A 26448-nucleotide genomic window follows, 5' to 3' on the forward strand; every position below is an offset into this window, starting at 1 on the left:
GCCAGACTGTATCATCAGAACCTAGAGTTGGGGATGTCCCCTTGATGTCATCTTGGAAACCCTGATGTGGAAAAGAATATTCTGAGAATATTGCTTGAGTGGTTTTGATAGTTCTGACACACTGTTAGTTTCACTGCTCCAAGGTTGAGAAAATCTTTCCAAGGTCCAATGGCTAACAGAGTCTACCCTACTTTACCCACTCACCCAGACACTTGTCAAAACTTGACCAAGAGAGTCATCCAGTCTGTTCTGTTCTCCATCTCCTGACATAGCACTCAGTTTCCTCTATAGGCCCAGATGAACTTGCAATCATGTCCACCTTGTCGTGCTGTTCACTGCAGAGGCATCAGCAATCAAAGAGCCCCAATCCTGAAACATGCATTCCAAGATTAGACTACAAGTCCTATGATTCTCCCTGTGCCTGGAGTTTTGAGTCCAGTGGTCAAGTTGGGGAGTCCCCCAGGAAACCTCACCTGGGGTGATCCCAGACCTGACTCTTGCATGTGCCAGCCAATACAGGGTCTGATTTTATCCATCACCATAACAGCCTATGCACACGCTGGTGATTGTGGTTGCCTGGTCAGTTCCATCCCTAGCCAGGAGGGGTGGCAATCTATTTTTTAAAAAAGATTTATTTATTTTATTACAAAGATATACGGAGAGGAGGAGAGACAGAGAGGAAGATTTTCTGTCCGATGATTCACTCCCCAAGTGACCTCAACGGCTGGTGCTGTGCCGATCTGAAGCCGGGAACCAGGAACCTCTTCCAGGTCTCCTACGCGGGTGCAGGGTCCCAAGGCATTAGACCGTCCTGGACTGCTTACCCAGGCCACAAGCAGGGAGCTGGATGGGAAGTGGAGCTGCCAGTATTAGAACCAGCGCCCATATGGGATCCCGGGGTGTTCAAGGTGAGGACTTCAGCTGCTAGGCCATGCCGCTGGGCCCGAGGGGGGCAATATTAATGATACTTTTCTAACTTGCTTTTGTCAGAATCTGAAACTTGTCCGCTGGCAGTTACTGTTACATCTGAATATGTGTCCTGTTTTGTTCGTTGTATGCCTGTTGGCAAGAAACTGGGATGGGGTTAGTCCCAGGCCCCCTCACTTGGGCCTGTAAGAGGAAGAGTGGGCATTGCTGTAGCTTGGGCTGTGGAAGTGCAGCCTGGGCCCCTGCAGTAACTCCATTTGTGTGGAAAAGCCTTCCTGAATGAGACCATCATACTCCTTTTAAAATCGATTTTCCCATCCCTTTGTATTAACTCCTGGGAGACTTGAGCTAATGAGCCCATTATCGCTCATAAGCCCTAGGCATATGAAAATTATACACCCAGCCTTTCTGTATTTCTTTATTATCATTTCATTAAGGACAGAGAGTAAAGAGAACTCAAAGGGAAATGGGAAGGAGAGGCAGGGGAAGGGATGTTGAGGGGTTCTGAACTGTGACGCTTTGCTAGAAGAAGCAATGGTCTACTTGCCTGAAGGCTGAGCAAAACACAAGGAAACAAAGCTTGTCTGTGGCATGTGAACGGAAGAGCATGGGCAGAGCTAAGGAGAGCAGGACCTCGGGGAGTCTTTTTATTCATTGCTGAGCTGGAGTCTAATAGTAGGAGCCTGAACCTCACTAGCTTAAGCAAAAAGAGAGGGTTGATTACAAAAGATTGAGGATTTAAGAACAGAACTGTAAAAAGTAGAAGGCCTCTAGGCATTGCAGGTGTGCTATCTTGTGTTTCTGTTCCTCTCCCCACACCTGCCTCTTCCTTCTCCTGGGAAGAAAATGGGTTTCTCAGCTGCCTGGCAGATAGAGCTGCCCATGGTCCCAGGACCACACCTCAGACTCCCCAGTGCAGGAAGAGAGGAGTGAGACTGAGCCAAGCCCTGGCCTCAGGTCTGTGGTGGCATGTGTTCTAGTAAGAAGGACGTGTCTCCAGCTTCAGTCAGCCAGTATGAGAAGTGAACCACATTGTAAAATGATGGCTGTAGGTATTGACTCACTCAGGCTGAGGACCACTGTAAGCAGGCAAGATGCTGTTTGATTGAAGCCACTATCATTATGAGAAATGAAATAGATACAAAAGTGAAAGAAATCCAGGAACAGAGTGGGTGAAACGATTGCTCTCTAATTCAGTGCTCCATTAATTGACCATATACACAATTTTCAGATTTTTCATTTCTCCCAAGTATTCCCAGTAGATCTATCCAGCAGGTTCTCCTTATTATAAAAATGTGCTGGGCCTTTTCCCAGTTTCCTGTTTTTCTGGGTCCCTCTCTGAAAACCAGTTTTCCTATTCTTTGCCCCCCAAATCTTATCTCTTCATTAGAAAGGGCTGACCCAAATACCCACTTGTTCATGAATCTCTTTGTCCATTCTTACCATATTTGCAAACCAATTTGCTAAGCAGCTTCACCTTATCAAATAAATGTTTCCAAGTGACTGTGTTGTTGTTGAAGTCAAAAACCTGTTTAATCCTTAATAGTGTCGGGATGCAAAGGCTAGACTTGACCTCAAGGGATATATTCATGTTGACGTTCTTAATATAAGGGTCTGGAGATTCCAAGCATAAATGTAACTAGCCAAGAAAAACTGGTAAGGAGATAATATGAATGGAACAGGATAAGTTGGCATTGAGTATGTCACATCACTGTATGACCTGAAGTAGCTGGCATTTATAATTTGCTTCCTATTTAAAATAATTTTCCATGAAAATAACAGGCCAGCTTTCATAGCTGATGAATAGATATAAATTAGTGACCTAAACATGGGCATTTCTAATGTCCATATCATCTTTCTGGGATTGACTCATTGCAGCTTGGAATTGAATTTAAGACAGTGTTGTACTGAGGGACAGGCCAATTAGGGCATCATGCTTGGCACAAACTAGAGGAAATATGTCCTAGATTTGGGACTTGTTTTGCTTTGTTGCTGAATATTTATTCATTTGAAAATCAAGGTTAAAAACACACAGAGGAAAAGAGGAAGAGAGAAGCGGGGAGGGGAAAGGCTGGGGAGAAGGAGGGAGGAAGGGAGGGAAAGGGGAGAGAGATAATCTTCCATCTTCTGGTTCATTCCCCCAGATGGTTGTAATAGCCAGAACCGAGCCAGGCAGACGCTAGGAGCCAAGAACTTCTTCCAGGTCTCCCACAGTGGAAGCAGGGGCCCAAGTACATGGACCATCTTTGACTGCTTTTCCCAGCCATTCAGTAGGGGGTTATAGGTCCATCAACAGAAGCAGAACAGCTGGGACTCGAAGTGGCACCCATAGGGGATGCCAACATTGCAGGTGGAAACTTTGCAGACTATGCCATTATGCTAACTCCTAGGACTTCTTAAGTACTTTTCTAGGATATGAGTTGAAAATGTTAACATCTTGGGCTCGGCAGCGTGGCCTAGTGGCTAAGGCCCTCGCCTTGATCCCATATGGCCGCTGGTTCTAATCCCGGCGGCTCCACTTCCTCTCTATCTCTCCTCCTTTCAGTATATCTGACTTTGTAATAAAAATAAAATTAAAAAAAAAAAAGAAAATGTTAACATCTCTTCCCTGGGATACTTATATTGAAATCTGTTAGGAAGATTGGGCTATATTCCTTCTTAGAGGCCAAGTGAGAATGCTTTCAGGGTTAATGGGGTCAAGAAAGGACTCCAGAGGGCTTATGTAGAAAGTAATGCACTCAACATGGGCACACTGAATTAATTTACTGAAAGCAAAGGAAAAGCTAAAATTCTAGCATGCGTTAATATTTGAGCATAAAATCTTACTTTTGAGGAGGTTGATATAATTTTGTTAATATTCCCAGCTGACACATATGGTATTCAAGATGCAGACACATCACAGATATTGTATAAAATTATCTTCAATCTGTGTGTATGACACAGATGAATATTCTGTTCAGACTTGGGTCCCACTTTTAATATCACTTTGTGAATGCGAATTATCCCAAACCCAAAACCTTTTGAAACAGTTCTGGTCTTGGGCATTTTGGATAAGGAATACTCAACCTGTACTATAAAGCCATGACCATTTGCATCCCATGGGAAATGAATATTTCAAATAGCTTGAGTTTTCTGATTTGATGTTTTCTTTCTTTCAAAAAAAAGTTTTATCTGAAAGGCAGCAAGACAGGGAGAGTAGCAGGTAGAAGAAGCATTCCCAACTGCTACTTCCCTTTCTAAATGTCCACAAGAATCAGGGCTGGGCCAGACCAGGACAAAGCCAGGAATCACGAACTGGATCCAAGTCTCTCTTGTGGTGGTGGTGGTTGGGTGGGGTGGAAGCCATCTCCTGCTGCCTCCCAGGATGCCCTTTAACAGGTGCCTAGAACTGCAGGTGCACCCAGGCACTCTGCAGTGGAATATATCACCCCACAAGGTTCCTAACTGCTGTGCCAAGTACTCATCCTGAAATCTCACCTCTTAAGGGATTGAAGTATTCTGGATGACAGTAGTAGATGTCTTACTTATTTTATTAACTAGGACAAGTGTAATATAGTATATTATTCTTGATGATTATTGTTCTTTTAATTCATTAATTACATTGTATTATGTGACACAGTTTGATAGGTACTGGGATTCTCCCCACCCCTCCCCAAACCCTCCCACTATGGTGGATTCCTCCACCTTGTTGCATAACCACAGTTCAAGTTCAGTTGAGATTCCCTCATTGCAAGCATATACCAAACATAGAGTCCAGCATCTTATTGTCCAGTCAAGTTCAATGGCTTCTTAGGTATACCCTCTCTGGTTTGAAGACAGAGCCAGCAGAGTATCATCCCGATCAATTAAAAGCTCCAACATACCATCAGTAAAAATTTACATCATTATGGAATTAATTGACATAGTAATGAGATGATTATTGTTATGAAAACTAATTCTTGTATGATCAAAGTGTGATCCTGGGTACTTTTTACAATCACAGAGCCAAGATCTTTCGCAGTTACTGTGGCATCTTGGCTGTGCAGGGCATCATGGTGATAGAGACAGACTCCGTGGTGAAGGAGACAGTTGCAGTACTGATACGGACGACTTGCTAGAGTGACACACAGTGATGACAGACACAGATACCTTGGTGATAAAGACAGGTGGATACCATGGTAATGTTGAATATTGCAGTGATGTGGGCAGATAGCCTGATGATGCAGGCTGTCATGGTGACACGGGCATCCTAGTTACTGCTTCCCATTTCCTACTTTCGAGAGCTTGTTCTCTGCAGCACTTCCCCATTTCCACTTTATTCCTAAAATCTAGCATAATCCTGAGGTTCCTTCTTCGTGTACTGCTTCCTAACCCAGATGTGTACATTTGCTTGATTTTGATTAAATATTCATGGTACAAAGAAACAGTAACCTTTTATTTAAAAAAAATAGGTAGCAAGTTTGACACAGCAAGCAATGTTTCTAGACCAGTGTCAGACCAACTTCTCCCAGTTTGACAGGCATGTGATCTCTTCCCAGATGGTTGACAGTTTCTGGTGTGTCTTTTCCAACACTGCCTGGCCTGTGACGGGCTGTCTTCCTTGTTCACAGTAATTTGCTATGAAGCACAAAATGTGCTTGGCCTTAGCACCTGGATCCTGACGTAGCTCATAACACCCTTATGGATGGGGGGCTGGAAGAATCTTTTGTTCTAGTATTTGGTCTTGACCCAAGTTTCTGACACAGAGCTCCTAAGACCGATGCAGTTTTCTGGAGATTAGAGCTTCTTTGGTTCTGACTGACAGCTGAGGAACAGGCAGCATGTGTACTGTGTAAGACCCATAAATCTTTGGTCTGACCCTGCCAAAGCAACCACAGGTGGGGCTCAAACTTCAGTAAAGCTATATCAGGATCATTTTGAAGTTGTTAATTTTGGATGGCCATGACTGATTTTATAACTATCCAAATGGTCCCTGGCAGAAAGAAGTGTTCCCCACCCTTGTGTAATAAGGAGACTCCTGGCAAGCTCCTGGGTAAAAGTTAGTCACCTAAGAGATCAGCCGTGATTTGAAGCTTGGAGCCATCAGTTGCCTGGGACTAGAAATGAATCTTGTAAATGTGTCTACATGATGACTCCTACATAAAAAAATTTCATAAGTACAGGGTTCTGAGAGTCACATCCACCTGCCCGTGGACTGGTGCTCCTACCCGTGTGGGAGACCTAGAAGAAGCTCCTGGCTTCAAATCAGCTTATCTCTGCACGGCATGACTACTTGGGGAGTGAATCATTGCACAGAAGATCTTCCTCTCTGTCTCTCCTCTCTGCATACCTGACTTTCCAATAAACATAAATGCAATGAAGACAGAGCTATATCCCTACGTTCTCTTTAAATATGGAGGTCTAGTTTTCAACCTTACTGACAGTTGATATGCATAGAATAGACTTTTTCGGGAGTCTAAATCACAGTCTGGTGGCATTTACTGGCACTCTCTAGAACACTTTTCCATTTCCTCCCTGGAGCATAGCCCCCTAGTAATTGGCAAGGTGGAGAGAGCTGGGCTTCAGCGGTTATCAAGCTTGAGGGTGGGGAGTCCACACTGTTACCAAGAGACTTCCTTCACTGGCGCATCAGCTGCCATCCATTGAACCAAGGACACTGCTCCAGCCATCTGCCTCCCAGCCCTGTTCCTCCTTTGTTGTCACTATTTGGTTTTCCACTTCAACATTTTTATCAGTATACAACCACTGTGTTATTTCTCCTTCTTAAATAAGATCAATTTTTAATTGACGCCATCCACCGCTATTCTGTTTCTCTCCAAGTAGCTATCTTATTTGTTCCCAAAAGAAAGAGTATCCGCATTCATCACCTCTAACTTTTCTTTTTCCCTTTGTTTTGGAAAATTATTTTTCTTCGAAGAATAATTGTAACATTACACAAGAGCTGTAGGTATAGGGCACTCAGTTGTTTTCCCCTGGACCATTTGAGAGTAACTTGCACAAAATGTTCTATCTTCTGCATAACTGAGTGTGTGGTTACTACAAAGGAAGGAAGAGTTCTACATAATCTGAGTGCCGTGATGAGAATCAGGAGGTTAATGCTGATGCATTGCCCACCTCTGGTCCTGGGGCCCTATCAGGTGTGGCAGACCGTCCTAGGACTGCCCCTTGAGCAGCAGGGCCCAGTTCGGAGTCCTGCACGGCATTTAGTTGTCCTGTCTGGCACTGTTCTTGTGACTTTCATGATCTGACCATGACACTTTTGGGATTATTAACCATTTGTTTTGTAGATTCTCACTCCATTTGTGTTTGATGTTTTTCTATTATTAAATTCAGAGAATGAAATATTGACATTAATATCATGGAACTTACCAAGCATTTATTTCATTGTGTTTGATCAGTGGGACATGATTTCAAATTGTTTGTTTGTGGTGACATTAGCTCACCTTGACTGAAGAGATGTCTGCCAGATTTCTCCATGAAAATTTATTCTTTTTCTGTCCAGAGCTAATAAGAATTTGGAGCTTAAAAGAAATAGCTCAAGGTTACATAACTATCCTTTTTTTAAAAAAAAGATTTATTTATTTATTATTACAAAGTCAGGTGTACAGAGAGGAGGAGAGACAGAGAGGAAGACCTTCTGTCCGATGATTCACTCCCCAAGTGACCTCAACAGCCGGTGCTGAGCTGATCTGAAGCCGGGAACCAGAAACTTCTTCTGGGTCTCCCACACGGATGCAGAGTCCTAGTGCTCTGGGCCGTCCTGGACTGCTTTCCCAGGCCACAAGCAGGGAGCTGGATGGGAAGTGGAGCTGCCAGTATTAGAACCAGCGCCCATATGGGATCCCGGAGGCACGTTCAAGGTGAGGACTTCAGCTGCTAGGCCACGCCGCTGGGCCCATAACTATCCTTTTTTATGCTACCTTTTCAATTCAATTATATTTATGTGGATTTATGGTTTCCACTTAAGTGGGTTATAACCTGTAACTGTCATTATTGATTTTAATTTCCAAGTTGGCATGGCCTGAAGGCTGACCACTGTGTCTTTCTGACATACCTCCATAACTCTCTGAGAAGTGCCTCAGCTGGGATCACAAAGATGGTTTCGCCGCTCTCATCCCTACCCCAGCCCTGGACTCAGCCTCTTACGAAGAGCTCTGGTACCGTTGGGAATGGGTGTGTGGGGGTGAATCGCGGCCTTCATGCAGGTGGCACCAGCCCTCTCCTGCGGCACCAGGTTCATTGCAGCTTTGTGCTTTCTGTGCTGCAGATGCTGTCATTGACGGTGGCACACCTGGCCCCCAGCTCTAGTTGATGACTCGGGCGTGGGAGCCACGCTCACATCCCATGGGCTCCCTTCCCCCACGTGGTTGCTGTGCGCGTCCTTGCGCTCCGTGAGCAGGACCCTTTCATAGCTGCAGTGCCTCTTTTTTTCTTAATCACACTTTGATTTCTCTACTTTGTTGGACATATGAGCACTCCAGGGGGCCTTCAATAAATTCATGGCAATAAATATTCTGAAAATATGATGTGTGGCTATAATGCTTTGAATTAAAAGAAGCGCCCTTCAGCCCCAGTTTCCATGAACTTGATGAAGTCTCCTCATGTTTACAATTGCTGGTTTATCAGTAGCTCAGCCACCAACTGCCTCATTTCTGTTAATCCTGGATCTTTCCCTTTGGATTAACTTCTTTCTTCATTATGGTAGAAATGTTTTACTTGCTTATTGGTGTGCCTGGCAATTGTTTAAAATCATGTTCTAAGCATTGTGAATTTGATCTTCTGGCATACCTAATTTCTTATGTTGCTTTAAATATTTGGCTGGGGGTGTGGTGCTTGCTTTGGATTGTTGTTAAGTTACTTGGAAACATTTTGGTTAGTGCAAGGCTTGCTTTTCAACAGATGGGTCTGTGACACCCTTTAACTTCCGATCGAAAGGGAATTGAAGGAGGAGCTTGCTGAGGCCCCTAATCTATCCAGTGGAACAGAAGCTACTTTGGCCTTGGAGCAGCTCCAAGTCCCCTAGTCTTCTCTACAAAGCCTCACACAGTTTTCTCCTACTCATGTACTGGCCAATATTCTAGTGAAGCCTAAAGAGGAAACTTCTGGATCTTTATCCCTCTCCCCAGCCTTCCAGGTAGCTTTGTCTTATGTTACTCTTTCCTCAACTCAGGGTGGTTGTTGAACCTCCTATGCCGTACGTGGCAGTTAAGTCGGGGCCACACTGGCATTTATGTTAACTCTCTTCTCTCAGGAAGAGATTCAAGATGAGGATGACAACAGCGGGCAACCCCAGTGTTGTATGAATTAAATAAGACCCTATATGCAAATGGGGCTAGCTCAGTTCTGCCCATAAGAGCTGACTAACCTTAGCTATGATTTGTAAGAACTGCTAGGATTCCACACCATGTTGACCCCTTGCCCAGCAGAGGGCATGTAGTCTGGTTGAGGATTTGGAAAAAGAAACCATTCAGCATCCAGTGTTCATGTGTAAGGTATGAACAACTAAGGTTTCTTTTTGTCCAATATTGGACTTTCTGTGTTACAGAAAGGATTTGGCAAATCCATGCCCTTTCATTTGTGTGAGCACTTCCGATGAGCAGCGGAGCTGGGTTTTTCTTAACAGGCGAGTTTCTGCATCTCTGCCTCTCAACAGCTAAGCCCCTGTTACCTACAGTCGAGACTGTTGCTTGAGTGAAAGGCACAAAATGTAGTCTCAGTACAGTTTGCTTTCATTCAGAAGAGCGAAGACAAGAACAGTCTGTTTCATTTTATTGTTGGTAGCATTTACACAGATCCGTGAAGAATCTTCTATTTCTCTTGGCAAGCTGGCTTCACATTGAGCAGATCATCTGTCAATGTCTGTGGCTTAGTGGCTAGGCATCAGGGGTCAGGGTCTCTTTCTGGCATGTTCTGTGCTATAGGACAGTGAGCAACTCGCATAATGTGCTGAGCCTCCATTTTTCATCTATAAAAAGTAGATAATAATTCCTACTTCAGATGATTGTGAAGATCAGAAGAAAAAATTTAACTCAATTCCTAAAATGAAACAGGAGCTAATAAAAATATTTTTATTAGCACAGTCACATCTGTTAAAGAGTGAGACTGATGTTTACACAAACATACCATCTTGAATTGAGAATTGAGTGGCGGCCCCTAATACTCATGCCCACCTGGAGTCTTAGAAAGCAGTCCTGCTCAGTTTGAATGGGCTCTAATCCAGTACCTGGTGAGATGGGAAATTTGGACAGAATGAGGCAGGAAAAAGTCACAGAAAGACTGGAACACATGAGAAGAACTGCTGTGTTAAATTGAAGGGAGACATTGTGGATTAGCTACAAGCCAGGGGACACCAAGAATTACTCAAAGTGATTGCCTGTGGCCCAGAGGTTACACAGACATCCTGGCTACTCAGCTCCTCATCCCACTTCCTTCCTGCCAGTGCTTCTGGGAAAACAGTGGAGGGATGGTCCAAGCTCTGTGGGAGACCAGGGTGGGATTCCTAGGCCAGCTATTGTGGCTATGTGGGAGGGTGTCATTCTGCCTTTAAAATTAAAAACAAAAACAAAAACAAATTTAGCAAAACGACAACCTACAGTTATTAGCAACCAGCACACTCTGGGGGAGGAGCCGAGTAGGGTGTCCCTCTGAGTCTCCTGAAGGGAAACCACTGTGGTTTGCAGTTTGCAGTCTCTAGAATGCCCTTCTGTAGCTAAGGCACTTGGGGATCCATTGAGGCAACCAGAGGACTCTCACCTGTATCCCAACGCACATCTCTCTTGGTATCAAGCAGAACCAGCCCTCCTTGTCTGCGTCAGGATCAACTCCTTTCTGGAGTGCAACCGAGGGCTCCTCTCGCACACTTGGCACCCTCCCCACTGCCTGTGGCTGTCCTCTGCCTCTCCTCACCATGTCCCCTGACTCAGCGGGAACAGCCTCTCTCCTTGGGGACAGTCGCCTACAGCTGGTCTGTGATGAAGAGCACAGGGAGTCTTGTCTTGGGCCAATCTCTAAGGCTTAAAATGGAGGGCCATCTAAGTGCCAATAGGCTAATCAGTGCAGCCCTGGGGCATGGAACCAGTCAAGGTATGGCTGCTGTGCCCTTTGTTAAAATCTGGGACTCATAGGACCCCTGGTCAGTTACCTCAGCTGGACCCAGTGGCAGAGAGGAACGGGGATTCACTCTTGCACCTGTGGCCCAGTCTGAAGTCACTGTGTGGCTGTGTCTCCACCTTGAGGAAAGGGTAGTCGTGTACTGAACCTCACCCTTAGGAAAGCTGGGTGCTTTCAGAGGGTTGCATCCTAGGGTGATGTTGCTTTCACTGGGAGAAAAATCTGGTGTGACCCTCAGAGCAAATCCAATAGGTCCCTTGAGAACACTGGGCTTGTGTAGCTCTCTCCTCCAACACAGTGTTCCCTGGGTGGACCACTGTTCTAGCTGCTTGCTTCTGCTGTGTGCATGCACATGGTAGAGTGAGGACCTGACCCCCGCCAGGCCCCAAAGCGCAGGCCTTGAGTGGCAGTCACACACAGCACCCCCATGCACACCTTGTCCACAGTTCGATGGGTTTTTGTCTCCCTGTCTAGGTCTCCAAGGCAGCCGCGGACCTGATGGCCTACTGCGAAGCGCACGCCAAGGAGGACCCGCTGCTAACCCCCGTGCCAGCATCGGAAAACCCCTTCCGGGAGAAGAAGTTCTTCTGCGCCATCCTTTAGGCCTTCCGGAGGTGGCGGCTGCACCTCGGGGCTCCAGGGACTTGGATGTAGAGTTTGTAGCAAAGTGGGCACCTTTGTAGCCCATGGCATTTGACGAGAGAGGGAGAAGACAGTCCTGGCGAGTCCAGGCCCTGCATGTTTCAAGAACGTCCCCCTTTAGGAGAGTGAGCGCCGACCCCCGTCCTGAGTTGAGACCTAGCACTGCAGCTCTGCCTGGCAGAGAGCAGTGCGTCCACACACAATTGGTGTCACTTCTGTTACCCACCCCCCACACCCCTTCTGTTTCTGCTTCCTATTTAAAATTTTTTTAAATAAAAAATAAACAATCAAACCTGAAACAGACAGCTGTACTGAGCTGAGCTATGTCTGACCTGCTGGGAGCGGGGCACCCTTCGAGGAGTTGAGTTGACCAGCGTAGCCGAGGCTGTTTTGTCTTTGTGCCTTTATTTTCCCCCTTCTCCCTGCCCTCCCACTCCCCTCCCTCCTTCCCTCCCCCCCGTTAGAATAGCATGGTGAAGTCTGGACTTGTCTGGAAAACTGAACTCCATGAAGGAGCCCCCAGGATGTCGAGGGAGAGATTCCCCAACCCGTGGTGTTCCTCACAGTAACAAAACAACAACAGATGCCGGCTGTCTGTGTCCTATTATCACTATTCCTAATACTTGTCCATGATAGCTTTGATTCTGCAAGTAAAAGTACTCCATGTGTTGTGATTGGTGCTTTCATCTATCTGTGATAATTTTTGAGTGAATACTGCATGAAAATGTCCCCATGTTACATCCATTCAGAAGTTTCATTGTTTTGCTATGAAGCTGGGAAAAGACACTAGGAGGAAGCCAACCTCACTCTGTGGAAACAGGACTTCAGGGCCTTAGCCACACCTATAATGTTTCCAGCTGATAGCAGTGGAACTGCCTGTTGGGCATATCTTCCACAATCCAAAGCATTTTGGTTTATCCAGGGCGGCACAGGTCCCCCCAGCAGGAGCTCTGAGGATTCACTGTGAGCTGGGAAATGCTAGTGCATAGATCATGCAGAGGTGCCCTGTGGAGTGAAGCGCGAGTATTTGAGATTGGCAGAGTGTTTCCCACATGCATGGAACTCATGGCCCTCCTTTGTGCAAGAAGCAGGACAAATAAACCCACAGTTCCAGGGTAGGTGAGCTGTGCTCAGAACCCAGCTGTTAGCCCACCAGGGAGAAGGATCCCACACAGTCCACCTGTGGGTGGCAGGTGCAGCCCCTGCCAATAGCTACACCACCACGGCAGGTTCTGCCTCTTTCTTTCATAGTTGTTCCAAGTGGATAATTCTCATTTTCACTCACCTGAGTTCCCTAAAACAATCTTTTATTTGAGTCTTTGGTATCTGCCTTGTTAATTAGAATCTCTCGGACTTTCTTTACAACTCCCATGTAGCTAGAGCTGTCTTATCAAAACATGGGCTTGCGATTTTTTTCTGCACCTGGAGCCTCCAGCAGCATCAAGCTCAAGGCCTGTTACTGTTGTTAGCTCCCAGATAACTGTTCTTTTCCTTTTCCATTCTCTTCCTCCTGTTTTGTTGTTGTTTTTTTCATTTTTACTAATATGAAGAGGGAGGTGGAGAACCACTTACTAGTCCAAGGGCACACTTGCTAAGTATTTCCTGTCGCAGAGCTTCTTTGCTGGTGAAAGAATAAATCCATTCAACTCAAGCTCCAGTCTGCGACGAGGGAGGAGAGCCTGGAACGTCTGTGAAGCGTCTCAGTGCAATTCCACCACCAGCGTTTCTAGTCTCCTGATCAGATCTTGGGATTCAGTCAGGAGAGGCTTAAGGAAGCTTGGGATGGAACAGTGCCGTGCAGTTAACTCAGTCCTGCCAGGGAGCCAGCACCAACAGTGTCACCTTTTTTAAAGGAATCAGAACATGGGTGCAACATTGGGTCCTATAGAAACAGTGATGAATAGGGCAGTTTTGAAAGTGGTGAAGGGCTCATGGATTTCACAGTCTACGTTGTGCCTTTTCTCCAGAAGGACCATTTGTTTCCATGTAATTCCACAGCTTTGGAGCAACTAAAATGCTTAGGAAACATCAGAACAGGGCCTGGCCATTAAATGCTAAGGTGTTTCTGTCGTGCGTGCATGTGTATGTAAAAGGAGAGAAAAGACGAGAAAAACTGAAACCACCCAGTCCTGCTCAGTTTCAGTTTAAGGAAAAGATCTTGTATTTTTCATAAGTTCATGTCTTACCGTCTAGATAAATAACCACAAAATCTGCATATAAGTTTTGGCTTCTTGGTTTTTTGTATTTACTACGGGGAAAAAGTCTTTTGTCTACCAGTGCCTCTAAAAAACTTCAGTTCTCTTAAAAATTCAACAATCCTTTCACCAGCATTAGAGTTTCGTAAGTGATAACTAATAGGAAAATTCAACATAATGATTTAAAGCCCTAACTTCTATATATATCTACACATTGGATAATAGTGAAAAATTACCATGACATTAGTTAATGAATAGTAAGTTTCTTTTTTTTTGTAAGTTTCATATTTGGAATCAAGCATTATGAAGGGAAAAATGCATCACTCAATATTAAAATTTGTCTTCAATAATACAAATTCTCTCTTCTTTAAAATTTGAAACCAAATATTTTCCCATTGTAATCAGATGTAAATAATTAAATACTCTGATTTTGCTAACAATATTTTAAATAGAACATCTACCAAAGAAAAACTAAGTAGTCGAAATCATCTCTCCATACATTCATGCCTCGGTAAGGAATTTTGAGAAAACCAAGTGTGCTGTGGTAGGGGACTTTTATACTTTCTTTCTTAATATTTGCTTCTAGCTGCTCCTGGTGATGGATTGTTACATCTGCATTCATGTTTTACAGCCCAAGAATTGTTCACCCTTCTCCTATACAGAAACCTGTGCAATGTGTCTTTCAAAGAAGGAAATACAGAAATGTTAAAGCAGGAAAACCTGAATGTGATGTGCACATTTTCATTCCATATGGACAATGTATTTGTTTTAATAAATGGAACTTTCCAGTTCATTTCTTATAGAGTCAGCTTCATCGTGAAGGCCTGTGGCCCCTCTTTCCCCTCCCCGATCTGTGGTTCACTTAGGAAGGGTCCAATGACACAGATGAAGGGAAAATGGGAACCCATTGATTTCCCTTGGGGTTTTGTTTATAGAGGTGTCCTTGGAAACCCTTTCTGCTTGGGTCTCTAATCCTCAGGGGAATGTGCTGGGCCCAGAAAAAGGCAGGCAGGATAAGGGGGCAGGGCCCTGGGGGGCTGAACCCTGCACTCCATCAGCTCTGTTGACACTTGAACTTGCCACTCTCTCCTCTTGGAAATGACCCAGACTTCGGTAGTGCTGCTGACTGTGACAAAATCCATGATTGACAAGGTGGACTAGAGAAGCAAGTCCATGGAACTCAGGATGCCCCAGTTCTTCCGGAGAGCCTTCCGAATGTCCCCGATTGAGCCTGTGAGTGGCACCCCATGGCGCCGGGTGCTTGGGCCTCTGCAACTGCCAGCTTTTTCTTTTCTTTTCTTTTCTTTTCTTTTCTTTTCTTTTCTTTTCTTTTCTTTTCTTTTCTTTCCTTTCCTTTCCTTTCCTTTCCTTTCCTTTCCTTTTCCTTTTCCTTTCTTTTTTCTTTCTTTCTTTCTTTCAAGATTTTATTTATTTTTATTGGAAAGGCAGATGTGCAGAGAGGAGAAAAGAGAGGAAGATCATTCATCTGATGGTTTACTCCCCAAGTGGCCGCCATGGCTACAGCTGAGCCAATCGGAACCCAGAAACCAGGATCCTCTTCCAGGTTTCCCACGCAGGTGCAGGGTCCCAAGGATTTAAGCTAGGCCACAAGCAGGGAGCTGAATGGGAAGCAGGGCTTCCGGGATTAGAACTGACACACATATGGGATCCCAGTGCATTCAAGGCAAGGACTTGAGCTGCTAGGCTATCATGCTAGGCCCTACAGCTGCCATCTTTAACTCACAAGTGAAGACGCCTAGAGTGGAGCTCCACCGGCTTTTCTGCGTCCCAAGCTGTGGTCCCCAGGCCACAGAAGCAGCTGGGTTATCTTGGGCCCTGCCCTGCCCAGAACCTCTTAAAACGATATGATCGATAGAAACTTCCAAGAACAGTGCCAGCTCTCGCTTGCTCTGGACTAAGGAGTACTTTTACAAATCCTCCTGACATGTTTCAGAAATGCCCATGGCACAACACAGGCAGATCCTGGCACAGGCTCCGCCAGCCGCAGTCAGGGGCTGCCAGGCAGTGCCCCTGGAAGCTGTGGGCAGTCCTTCTTTCCCTAAGCCCCACAGTGGGGAGGAGGCTAGTGGGCTTGTGGTCCTCTCCTTTTCCGCAGCATCTCTAGGGCAGGACTGCCTTGGGCTGTAGTTCTTTAATAAGCTGCTCATATTTTAGCCCACACTCGCGATGATGACAGAGGGAATTGGAGCTGGGTCAGCTGCCATCCACAAATTGCAGATAATTTGCCCAGGGAAATCCCTTTCCCTTTGGTTCTGCCCCACATCTGTGTACTCTGTGAGTTAAGAGACTCAGGCGGGCTTTGTGGTAAAGAAGGGGGCTGGGGCTCCCAGGCCCTGTCTTAACTCTTGCTGTTTTTCCTCCCTGGCAGGCACAGAGAAGGTAGAACCCACTGACTTTGACTTCTGCTGGAGCCACGACCTTGGGCCAGTCTTTAACCTTTCCTTGCCATAAAACAGGGACAGGAGGAACTGATCCACTCACAAAGTTGTCAAAATGAAACAGAATGAAATGAGCAGGTAAAAAGCAGGGAGGGAATTATGACATTGTAGACACCATGTGGTGACAGCATTCCCATAGGGACAGCCCTGGAGAGTCCTCTGGTCTCACAGCTTGCTTTCTCTCCAGTCCCCAAGCCCCTGGTGCAGAGGTGTCACTGTGTAGCATATGGTATGTCAGTTGCAGCCACACCTGGGACTCTCATCTCCTCCCCGTGTCAGCTACCCTACTTGCCCCTCTGTATTCGCTTATTGAGATCCTGGAGTGCAAGTGGCATGGACCTCAGTGCACCTGCTCAGTAACCAACATCCCAGAATAGAGCCTGCTTCAGGCATAGTGAGATGCAGGTGCTCTGATGATGTCACAGGCAGCCCCTGTGGTGCCTCAGCTTGGCCGACCTCTGTGCTGATGTCATTCGCAGACATTTGGTTTCCCCAGAGCCCTGGAGGAGGGTCAGCCCCTGCAGCTTGCCTCTCACCACCCAACAAGCACCAAAGGGAGACAGAGATGGTGCCAGCAGTGGTCAGGAGTCCCAGGCTGTTGCTGGCATTTGCAAAAATGTAAGGCGATATCACTTTTCTTGTGGGTTTTGTTTGTTTATTTTGTTTTAGAAAATAGATTTTTCACAAAAATGTTCCTTTTGATGGAATGTCCCGGGTTCGGTATTTTGTTCAATGAATGGATCATATCGTTTTAAAATTTTTTCAGTTTTACTTTCTTTTCCTAAGACTTATTTTTTTATTTGAAAGACAGATGTACAGAGACAAGGAGAGATAAAGAAAGAGACTGAGAGAGAGATCTTCCATCCACTGTTCACTTCCAAGGTGGCTGCAATGGCCAGAGCTGAGTCGATCTGGAGCCAGGAGCATCTTCTGAGTCTCCCACATGGGTGTGGGGGCCCAAGGACTTGAACTATCGTCCACTTGTTTCCTAGGTTATTAGTAGGGAGCTGGATCAGAAGTGGAGCAGCTGGGATACAAACTGGCATCCGTATGGGATGCATGTACTTGTAGACAGAGGATTTGCCTTTTGAGCCACCAGGCCAGCCCTAATTTTAATTTCTAATATATCAAATAGTAGTAGACATAACACACATGAGGCAAAGCCCTGATCATTGGACAAGGTGCTCAGTAACTTTTAAAAACAGCCAAAAGAAGGGAGAAGTGCTTAGACCATGAAGTTTGAGAATGTTTGATTTCTGGAATGTGGCCCAATGCCGTGTTTTGCAAACGGGAGACTGTAAAGTGTCATTCGCCCTCACCTCGCTGTTCAGCAGTAGAGTCATGAGGTGTGCCTAGCTGGGAAGGGCGAGAAGGTGGGCTTTCAGTTTTCCCCTTGGCTGGACTTCAGGTGTTCTCTAGGAATTTAACTTCAAAATTAAACAGTGTGTTGGAAGATAATTTTCCAAGAAGAAAAAGTATTTACATAGGTATTACGCAAACATATGTAAAAGATTCAAGTCATTATTAATAAAGAAACCAGGAAAGATGTCATAACTGGCTCAAAGCAGAAGTCAAAAGGCAGACATGTTATCAAGCATATGGGAATGAGGTTGCATGCAAATGGATGCAAAACTAGCCTCTTTCACAAAGGAGGAAGTGTGTCCTGCAGAGTCTTCATTGAACAGTTTGCATAGCTGACGCAAGAATTATTTTGCATTTCTATCCAATGTGTACAACTTACAGAGCTAGAAAAATAACTCCATGAGAAAGAAAAGCCCGGAGTTCCCACACAACCAGTGTTGGGTAGCTTAGAAAACAATGCTGTCGACAGTGCACTTGTTCACTGAAGCTCAGGCATTTCCTTCCAGCTGAGACCAGGCGCTGGGCACCGAGCGAAGTCCAGTGAGACAAAGAAGAACTTGCTGTGCCCTCTGCTCAATGCTCGTGCAATCCCTGCCTATAACATACACCCCTGTTACTGGGAAACAGTGTGGTTCTCACTTGCCTAGAGGAGTACCCACTCTCTTGGGTAATGGACCTAGTGCCTACCAGCATCTGGGCTCTTGACACCCTCCCTGAGATCCAATCAGATGAGGAAACAGAAGCTAGAGCAGTTAAGTCACATGTTCCAAACCTCCAGTGGAAGGTTCTGTTTGGGTTCTAACTGAATTGTCTCCAACTCCCCCTTCACATGCTCCTGTAATTTGATATCAATCCAGCAGATGGCGACCTTGGCAGGAAAAAAGAAAAAAGGTTTTATTATAAAGAGAATGGATTTCTTTGTGTAAGAAATCAAGCCAGAAAGAGCAGTTTCTTGCAGTGGCCCTTGAGAATTAGGTGTTTCTACTAATCCCTGAAGTCTCCCACATTTTTAACGGCTCAGCAATAGATAAAGACTTCAAAGAGACATTTTAGTCCCTTCATCTATTTATTTATTTGTTTGTTTAAAAAAAAATCTTTTTGAGAATGACTATGTTTAGATGGTCCCATGGCTAAACTTTTAGATATCGGGCCAAGCGCCATGGCTTGATTGACTCACCTTGCAAGTGCCGGAATCCCGTATGGGCACCAGTTTGTATCCAACTGCTCCACTTCCCGTCCAACTCCCTGCTGTGGTCTGCGAAGGCATTTGAGGATGGCCCAAAGCCTTGAGACCTGGAAGAAGCTCCTGGCTCCTGGCTTCAGATTGGCTCAGCTCTGGCCATTGCTGCCACTTGTGGAGTGAACCAGTAGGTGGAGGTGTCTCTCCTTCTCTCTGTAAATTTGGTCTGCCTTTCCAATAAAAATAAATCTTCAAAGCGTGAGAAGCAAAACTGATAGACTTTTAAAAAAAGTTTAGGGGTATTCTGAGATCCACAGATGGAACGCAGAGGTTGGGCCAAAGGTCAGTTTACAGTAGGAGTTGGCAATCCACAGCCTGTGAGCAAAAACCCAGCTGGTTTTGTATGGCCTATGCATCAAATATGTTTTTAAACATTTTTTAATATTCTATTTTCTTAAGATATGTTTGTTTTCATTTGAAAGGAAGCTTTCAAATGAAAGCGGATCTTCCATCTGCTGGTTCATTCACAAATGGCCACAAGGGCCGAAGCTGAGCTAATCTGAAACCAGGAGCTTCTTCCGGGTGTCCCACACAGGTGCAGGGTCCTAAGGCTTGGGCCGTCCTCGACTGCTTTCCCAGGCCACAGGCAGGGAGCTGGATGGGAAGTGGGGAAGGCAGTACACAAACCAGAATTAATATGGGATCCCGGCACTTGCAAGGTGAGGATTTAGCCAGTTGAGCCATTGCTCAAGGGTCCAGTTCTTTTTTTGTTTTGTTTTGTTTTTGTTTTTGTTTTTGTTTTTTTTAACCTTCTTTGATGGTGAAAAAAAAACCCTCGAAAACAAGGAGGCTGTATGTAAAAATTGCATGGAGAATACACATGTCAGTGTGGACAGTTTTCATTACAATACAACCCCATTGGTCAGTTCCGCAGTTGGCCTGCTCTCAGTTATTGTGAGGCACGCAGAAACTGGCAAAGATGAAAAGATGGACTTTCCAGGAAAAGGTCGCCAAACACAGGCTCAGGGTGACTTTTTGTGTGAGAACTTCTCTGAGAGAAACAGGATTGTGTTTGCTAACACTTAAAGCGCTCTGCCGGGTTTCTCACCATGCCCACTTCCATCCCTCCTCTGCCCTCCTGGGGCAGATCCTGTAGGAAATGTGCTTGGTGGAATTCACCATTCTTTACAACTCTTGGGATGAAGTACAGCCTCCCGTGTGGGCACGTGCCCGCGAGGGTAGCCTGCCCTCTGCCGGTCGGGCCCTGGAAGGCGCCACGCGGTCGCCCTTTAGGGAAGAACCAAGGGCAGGTTTGGATGGAGACTGGAGAACACTGAGCACCGTGCTGGGGGCGTTTCTCCCAGGCCTGGGCCCTGACGTCTGAGGATTCTCCTCTGTGACCCCGGGTGAGAGAATCAAATCAAACTGACACATCCCGTGGGTGAGGATTAGCGGGAGTAAACAGACCCGGTGGATAACGCCCACTGACAAGAGACAGCTGTGCCAGCTGCTCGCCAGCTTAGGGCAGTCCGCCGGCGTCCCAGCAGCACACTGGCAAGGTCTGCCCGACTAGGACCTTGGAAGTCTGGTTGACAGCTGGCCTTTTATCATCATCATCATTTTTTCAAGGGGAGGGTGAAGACAGAAACAGAGCTTCCATCTACTGGTTCACTCCCTGAAGGCCCAATACAGCCAAGATCAGGCCAGCTGGGAATGCAGTCCCGGCCTCGTATGAATCATCACTGCCACCTGCCAGGCATTAGCAGCATGCTGGAGTTGGGAGACCAGGAGTCAGACCCAGGGCACTCCGCAGCAGGCAGCAGCGGGCTGCCTTTTCCAAACCCTCCGAGTTTGGTTAGCAGTGAGTGGAACCGTGGTCTGACTCTCAGGATGTGTGTGGTCGCCAGCTGGGAAGAGGGTTGAACTTTTGTGGGATGCTGCCATGTTGGTATGTGGGATGTGCCACCTGCCAGAGCCCAGAATTGCCCAGGAAATGAGAGGCCCTCACCGGGCTGGGAAAGGGGGGTTAGACGAGGCCCCACAAAGCAGAGGTAGCAGGCAAACTTCCAGCACCTGCTTGGATTGGCACATCATTTCCTGTTGTTTGGAGGACCAAGAGCAGGAAAGGAAGCTTGAAGCCAAGTACTCAAGGGTGTTGTGTGAGGCAGGGTTGGTTTTCATCCGAAAGGCGGCAGGTGCACGACCCCTGCAAACACTGGTAGCAGCCAAGTGCCAGGATGTGATTTGTCATGTAGAATCCCACCACAACTGCAGCGTGGTGACGGGGTACCCAAAGGGTCAGCAGCTGGGACGCTGTAAAGATTTGAGGGCCTGCTCTGTGAGGGTGAGCTCGAGGGTAGGGAGGAGACTGGGGAGTGAGGGGTGGAGAGGTGGGGAGCAGGGCCTGTAAGAGAATCGGTGTGTTTATTGTGCAAAGTGATAATGTCCATTTTCCAGAAGTTAGCCATGAACTCTCGAGCATGAAACTATGCAAGAGAGGCAACATTTAGAGTCTGTGAGAGGTTGGGGATTGAACAAGCAGGCTGTGGCTTCACCAGCAGGTGGAAGTAGAGACCACACTGCAGCGGCAGGCACCAGGCTGAGTAACTTAAGAGTTAAGACATCCCTGGGCAGCTGGTGGCGCAGCAACTGAGCTACCATCTGAGATGCCGGCATTCCCAATGGGTCCCAGTTTGAGTCCCAGCTGCGCCTCTTCAGATCCAGCTCCCTGCTTATGACCTGGGAAAGCAGTAGAGTGTGGCCCACGGCCTTGGGACTTTGCACCTACATGGGAGACCTGAAGGAAGCTCCTGGCTTCTACTTAGCTTCCATCCACTAGCAGTTAGAGGATGGAAGATTTTTCTTTCTGTCCCTCTGTCTGTAACTTTGCCTTTCAAATAAGTAAAACAATTGAAAAAAAAACTTTCCCTATGGTCTCCTGCCCCTCATGGACACGGGTTCTTATCAGAGGAGCCAGGAGAGCCTCTTACGACATCCACCTGTGCCAACCTTGTGCCACCTGCCCCAGGGTGGGCGTGTCTGGGGCTGTCCAGAGGACCATCCTCAGGAAAAGCAAGAGAGCTCCTCCACCTCCAGGGGGCGAGAGAGCAGGCCACAGAAGGTAATTAGTATTTGTGCAACCGAGGGTCTGGCCTATATCCCACTCTGAATTTAATCAACTCAATGCCTGGAAAGATTGGGAAACAAAAGCAGTGAGAGAGAGATGCTTGCAAATGAAGGCTGCCTCTCTAGGTACCGGCTCCACTGGCTGCAGGCAGAGCAGGTGTGAACCCAGGCTCTCGCTCAGGTCTGCATGGTTGAGTGATGGTGAAGGGGGCAGCCTGGCCTGGCTGAGGAGCAGAGGTCCAGGGGCACCCAAGTTAGGCCCCCACGTATGGGAGCGGTCTGCTCACAGAAGCGCTCCAGGACATTTGCCATCATCCCGGCAGCACCTCACATGGCCTGGAGGCCTCAGTAAGGCACAGATGAGCAGGTGGGAGTGGAACCGTTGAAGAGGCAGGCAGCCCGGCCATTTCCAGGGGGGTGTGAATGTGAGTCTTGAAGTTGTCCCAGGGCCAAACATTTGTACAGGCTGTCACCCAGATGATTCTACACATTTGAATAGTACACACATTGACAGTCTGTGTGTGTGTGTGAATATTTTTGTTTGTATGCAAAAAGTATTAGTTGCATGACCAACTGTTGATTCGAAGAATAATCTGCTTTTAGAACATAGTTGAGGTGGGTGTAAGTAACAAACAAACAAAAAACACCAGGGGAGGGATCCATTTCAAGAAAAATATTCAGGGAAGAACTCACATAGGGAAAGTGTGAAAAGGAAAAATCAGAAAGTGGCTGCAAATAACAAGTAGCAAACAGAAAAATAAAATGAGAATAAAAAGAAATCTCACGCTTACCTGTGGTCAGAGAACGAGGTGGATGTTGTAAATGAAATCCCCAAAGGGCATGGGCGCTGCCTGGTCAGCACAGACGGAGCACACAGCTCACAGTACTGCTCCATGAGGTCCCACTGGGGCGCCTCACTGAACCCCCACTTTACAGATGAGGAGCTTCAGGCTGAAGGACTTTGTTCCCCAAGATCATGGTCAGTTAGGCGCCAAGATCTGACTTGAATGTGCAGAGCCTTGGCGAGACAAGATGGGCAAGGCATAGCCAGGAGCCTCACCAAGGATGTGACCTTCTGGGACCCCTGCCTCTTCCATCATCAGCTGAGGGGCTCCTCCTGTTGCACAGCGGCCCCCTGGCCAGCACAGGTCCTGCACACGGCCCTCTGCCAGTCCCACATTCACCCTCAGCTCCTGCTTGTGGCTTGTTTGCATTGCTTGCAATGCCTCCGTAAGTTGTCATTGTACTCTGCACCAGGACACTGTGTTAGAAGCTGGGACACGGAGGTAGTAAGATGCAAGCCTAGCCTCCCTCCTGCAGCCGCTGGTCCAATGGTAGGGGCAGAGAAGAAGCGATTGTGCAGAGAGGTGGTGCTGTGAGAAACCGCACAGGTGGGAGGGACATCTGCCACCAACAGCTGGAGGCAGCCCGGAGGTGGTGACAGCACTGAATCCTACCAGCAGGAGGAGTTAACCCTCCGGGGGTGTGTTCTGGGCTGTGAGAGGAGCAGGTGGGAAGTGCAGAGGACAGAGGTACTGGCACTCTGTGGAAAGAAACCACACTAGGTTCGGGAGCAGGCATCTAGCCTGGCACTGAAGATGTGCCCACTTCATATCTGAATATCTGGGCTCAGTCCTGCCTCCCGCGAGGATGGCTCAAGTAGCTGGGCTCCTGCCATCGCTGGGGGAGACCTCAATGGTCCTCTCTGCTCGCAGCCATGGCTGTGGTGGGCATTTGGAAAACAAATCAACAGAAGGCAGCCCCCTCTCTCTGTCTGGTTCTCCCTACCTCTGTGCCTTGTCAATACATTTTCTTACAAAGGAACACGATATAGTTTGAACTCATTCCATTCAGAGTGATAAAATCATAAAATATTTGCTACATGCCAGGTACTAATGCCAGCACTCTACACACATACACGAACACATATGCACACTTACATACATGCACATGTACATACAGGCATGTAAACTGTACATTAATTCATTATTCATATATATGCATCAGCATATAGACATGGGATATGAGTTAATGTATGTTAATATATATACCATGGGATGATGAACACATGGTTTAATGTTCACTCTTCCCCTGCCCAGAAGCAAGCGCGGCTGCTATTTCCATTTTTTTTTAAAGATTTATTTATTTTTATTACAAAGTCAGATATACGGAGAGGAGAGACAGAGAGGAAGATCTTTTGTCTGATGATTCACTTCCCAGGTGAGCCGCAACGGCCGGTGCTGCGCAGATCCGAAGCCGGGAACCAGGAACCTCCTCCGGGTCTCCCACGCGGGTGCAGGGGCCCAAATCTTTGGGCCGTCCTCAACTGTGCCATTCCCATTTAACAAGGACAGAACTGTGTTTATGCAGAAAGCATAAGGTGCACCCCTAGGCCACACAGCTGGGCTTTGAGACCAAGTTGTGTGACTGCAGAACCTGGCCTGTTCTCCACCGTCTTGTTTAGGGGCAGTGAGGCCCCCCAGGCCTCCCATGGTCTGCGGAAGGGTCCTGACTTGAGACGTTCTGGGAGTTAGGTTTGGAGCACAGATGGAAGAGGCAGCTTTGTCTTGGGGAACGCTGCTCCCTGACAGTGTCAGGGATGGTGGGGTCCCGGGTTGGAAGCCAGATCAGGGCTTCAGGAGAGGCCTGGCCTGAGGGCACAGATAGGGGCACCATCAATGAACACACGGGCCCCAAAGTCTTACTCTTGGCTATTTTCAATCATGCCCAGGCAGATCTTGTATAATTTTTTAGGGGCCATTTCCACAGGCATCTGTCACCCACCCAAAGGTTCATGTCCCCTGTGCTGCCCCATCTCTGCCTCTGCAAACCCTCCCCCACCCCACCCCGCTCCTGTTCTCATTCTTCCTGCCGCTCTCCCCGTTTCCCATGACCCTTCTCAGATCCATGGCAGCACTGGGGTTTCCTAGGATATACTCAGTTCTTTCTTACCCTGTTTTCTTGGGGAGCCTTCCAAGTGGAACTGCCTTCCCCTACGTGTTTGTGTGGCTAAGTCCCTTACCTCCTTTGAGCCCCACTTTCCATGGAGCCTTCTCAATGAAGCCTAACCTGACTGCTGCACTCAAACTGCAGACTGCATCAGTTCCTGGCTCCCCCACCTGCCTTCCTGACCTCGTGATTTTCCCATCAGACCTAGCACCCGCTAAAGCAGTAACCAATATGCTTACCATTGAACTGTTGGTCTTCCCTTTGCAGACAGTGGCTTCCCTCGGGGTGGGGACTGTCGCATGCCAGTTCACAGAGTCCTCCAGCCTGCCTGGGAGATTGCTGGGCACACAGTTAGCACTTGAATGTGCTCAGCAGTTCCCCAGGTACATACTGGCTGATCAAGCCTCTGCTGGGCCATAGCATTGGAGCTCAGGTGTGATCATAAAGGTTGTTTTCCTCCTCTTGACCTATGTAGGAGGCTCGGTCTTCAAAACTGGGACTGTCCAAGATTCCCTTCCTTGTGGATACATCACTCCGGATAGGCCAGACAAGTCCAGAAGAAGAGAAGGAAAAAAAAATCTGCATTTTGAAATTAAAAAAAAAAATCTAGTAGTTTCCCTGAATCTCATACACTGCCTTTTCAAAATCAGCCCTGGTGGCCCTCTCTGCAGCTCTCCTTGCAGCCCCGGAACAGGAACATTGGGCCAGGAGCAAACAACATAGTTGTTTTCATTACAGTACACTTCAAAAGCCAATGATAACAATATTAGCCTAGAAAACAGAGTGGGTCTCTGCTTTGGGTATTGTGCAATAACCAGCCTGCCGTGGTAGTGGCTCAAAGGAAAGCTTTAGCTACATGAGAAGTCAGGAAGATCGCGGGTTGGCCTCCCTGGGAAGCACTCTTGAGAGCAGCACCTGGCCAGGGCTTTCACCACAGGGCTGGAGAGCAGCCGGGACGCAGGGAAGGGGCAGGTGGCGCTCCCTGCTCATGCATGCAGTATTCCTTCTCTCGCATTGTATGTTTGAAGCTGGAATTTCCTATGTTGACTGGTGGATGGCCTGCCTCCCCCAACCCCTCGCCAGTGCAGTGTTGCAAGGTGAACTCTCCAGGAGCATGCTCTGAAATACAAGCTCCAGCAGTGAGCACAGCCCTTCACAGTCACCCAGGGCCTGCGGCTCTCTGCAGGGGTGTGTGTGGTTGCATATACCTTGTCCCGCTGTCCTGTTCCCTCCACTTGTATATCTTAGCCTCTTGGTTCCAAGAACTGATTTTGTTCTTTTAAAGAAAGCAGTATGTATAATGTTATGAACTCTTCCTTTATTATTTTCCCTTCCTTGACGGTTTCATTTTTTACACTTTTCACGTGTTTTGGTAGTTATGCAACTGGCATGCATTGCAGTATATGAGTGATTATGTCTACTCCTTTGATTGGACTTTGTGGGGTGTCAAACATGTGAGGTTTCCTTGATTCCTTCCAGAAGCACGCTGTGACCTTACAGTATACTTTGTGTTTCTTCT

General features: G+C 47.0%; 1 protein-coding gene and 1 long non-coding RNA gene across 10 annotated transcripts in view; one reads left to right on the plus strand and one right to left on the minus strand.

Annotated features, from left to right (window-relative positions):
• GNG2 (G protein subunit gamma 2) overlaps positions 1-11961 on the plus strand; it is a 127584-nt gene extending 115623 nt beyond the window's left edge. For all 9 annotated transcript variants that reach the window (XM_058666433.1, XM_058666432.1, XM_058666435.1 and 6 more), the window contains one exon: positions 11491-11961. In XM_058666433.1, coding sequence (XP_058522416.1) covers positions 11491-11619 — 129 coding nt within the window. In that variant the 3' untranslated portion in view covers positions 11620-11961. The remainder of the gene's footprint in view (positions 1-11490) is intronic.
• On the minus strand, positions 9739-25068 carry LOC131480591 (uncharacterized). The gene is made up of 3 exons (XR_009245646.1): positions 24933-25068; positions 18362-18542; positions 9739-9871 (listed from the first exon to the last, which is right to left on the minus strand). It is a non-coding gene; the product is annotated as an uncharacterized LOC131480591 (long non-coding RNA).
• Positions 25069-26448: the final 1380 nt, after the last annotated feature.

The sequence above is a fragment of the Ochotona princeps genome, chromosome 6 (genome assembly GCF_030435755.1).
Source record: "Ochotona princeps isolate mOchPri1 chromosome 6, mOchPri1.hap1, whole genome shotgun sequence".
Lineage (NCBI taxonomy): Eukaryota > Metazoa > Chordata > Mammalia > Lagomorpha > Ochotonidae > Ochotona > Ochotona princeps.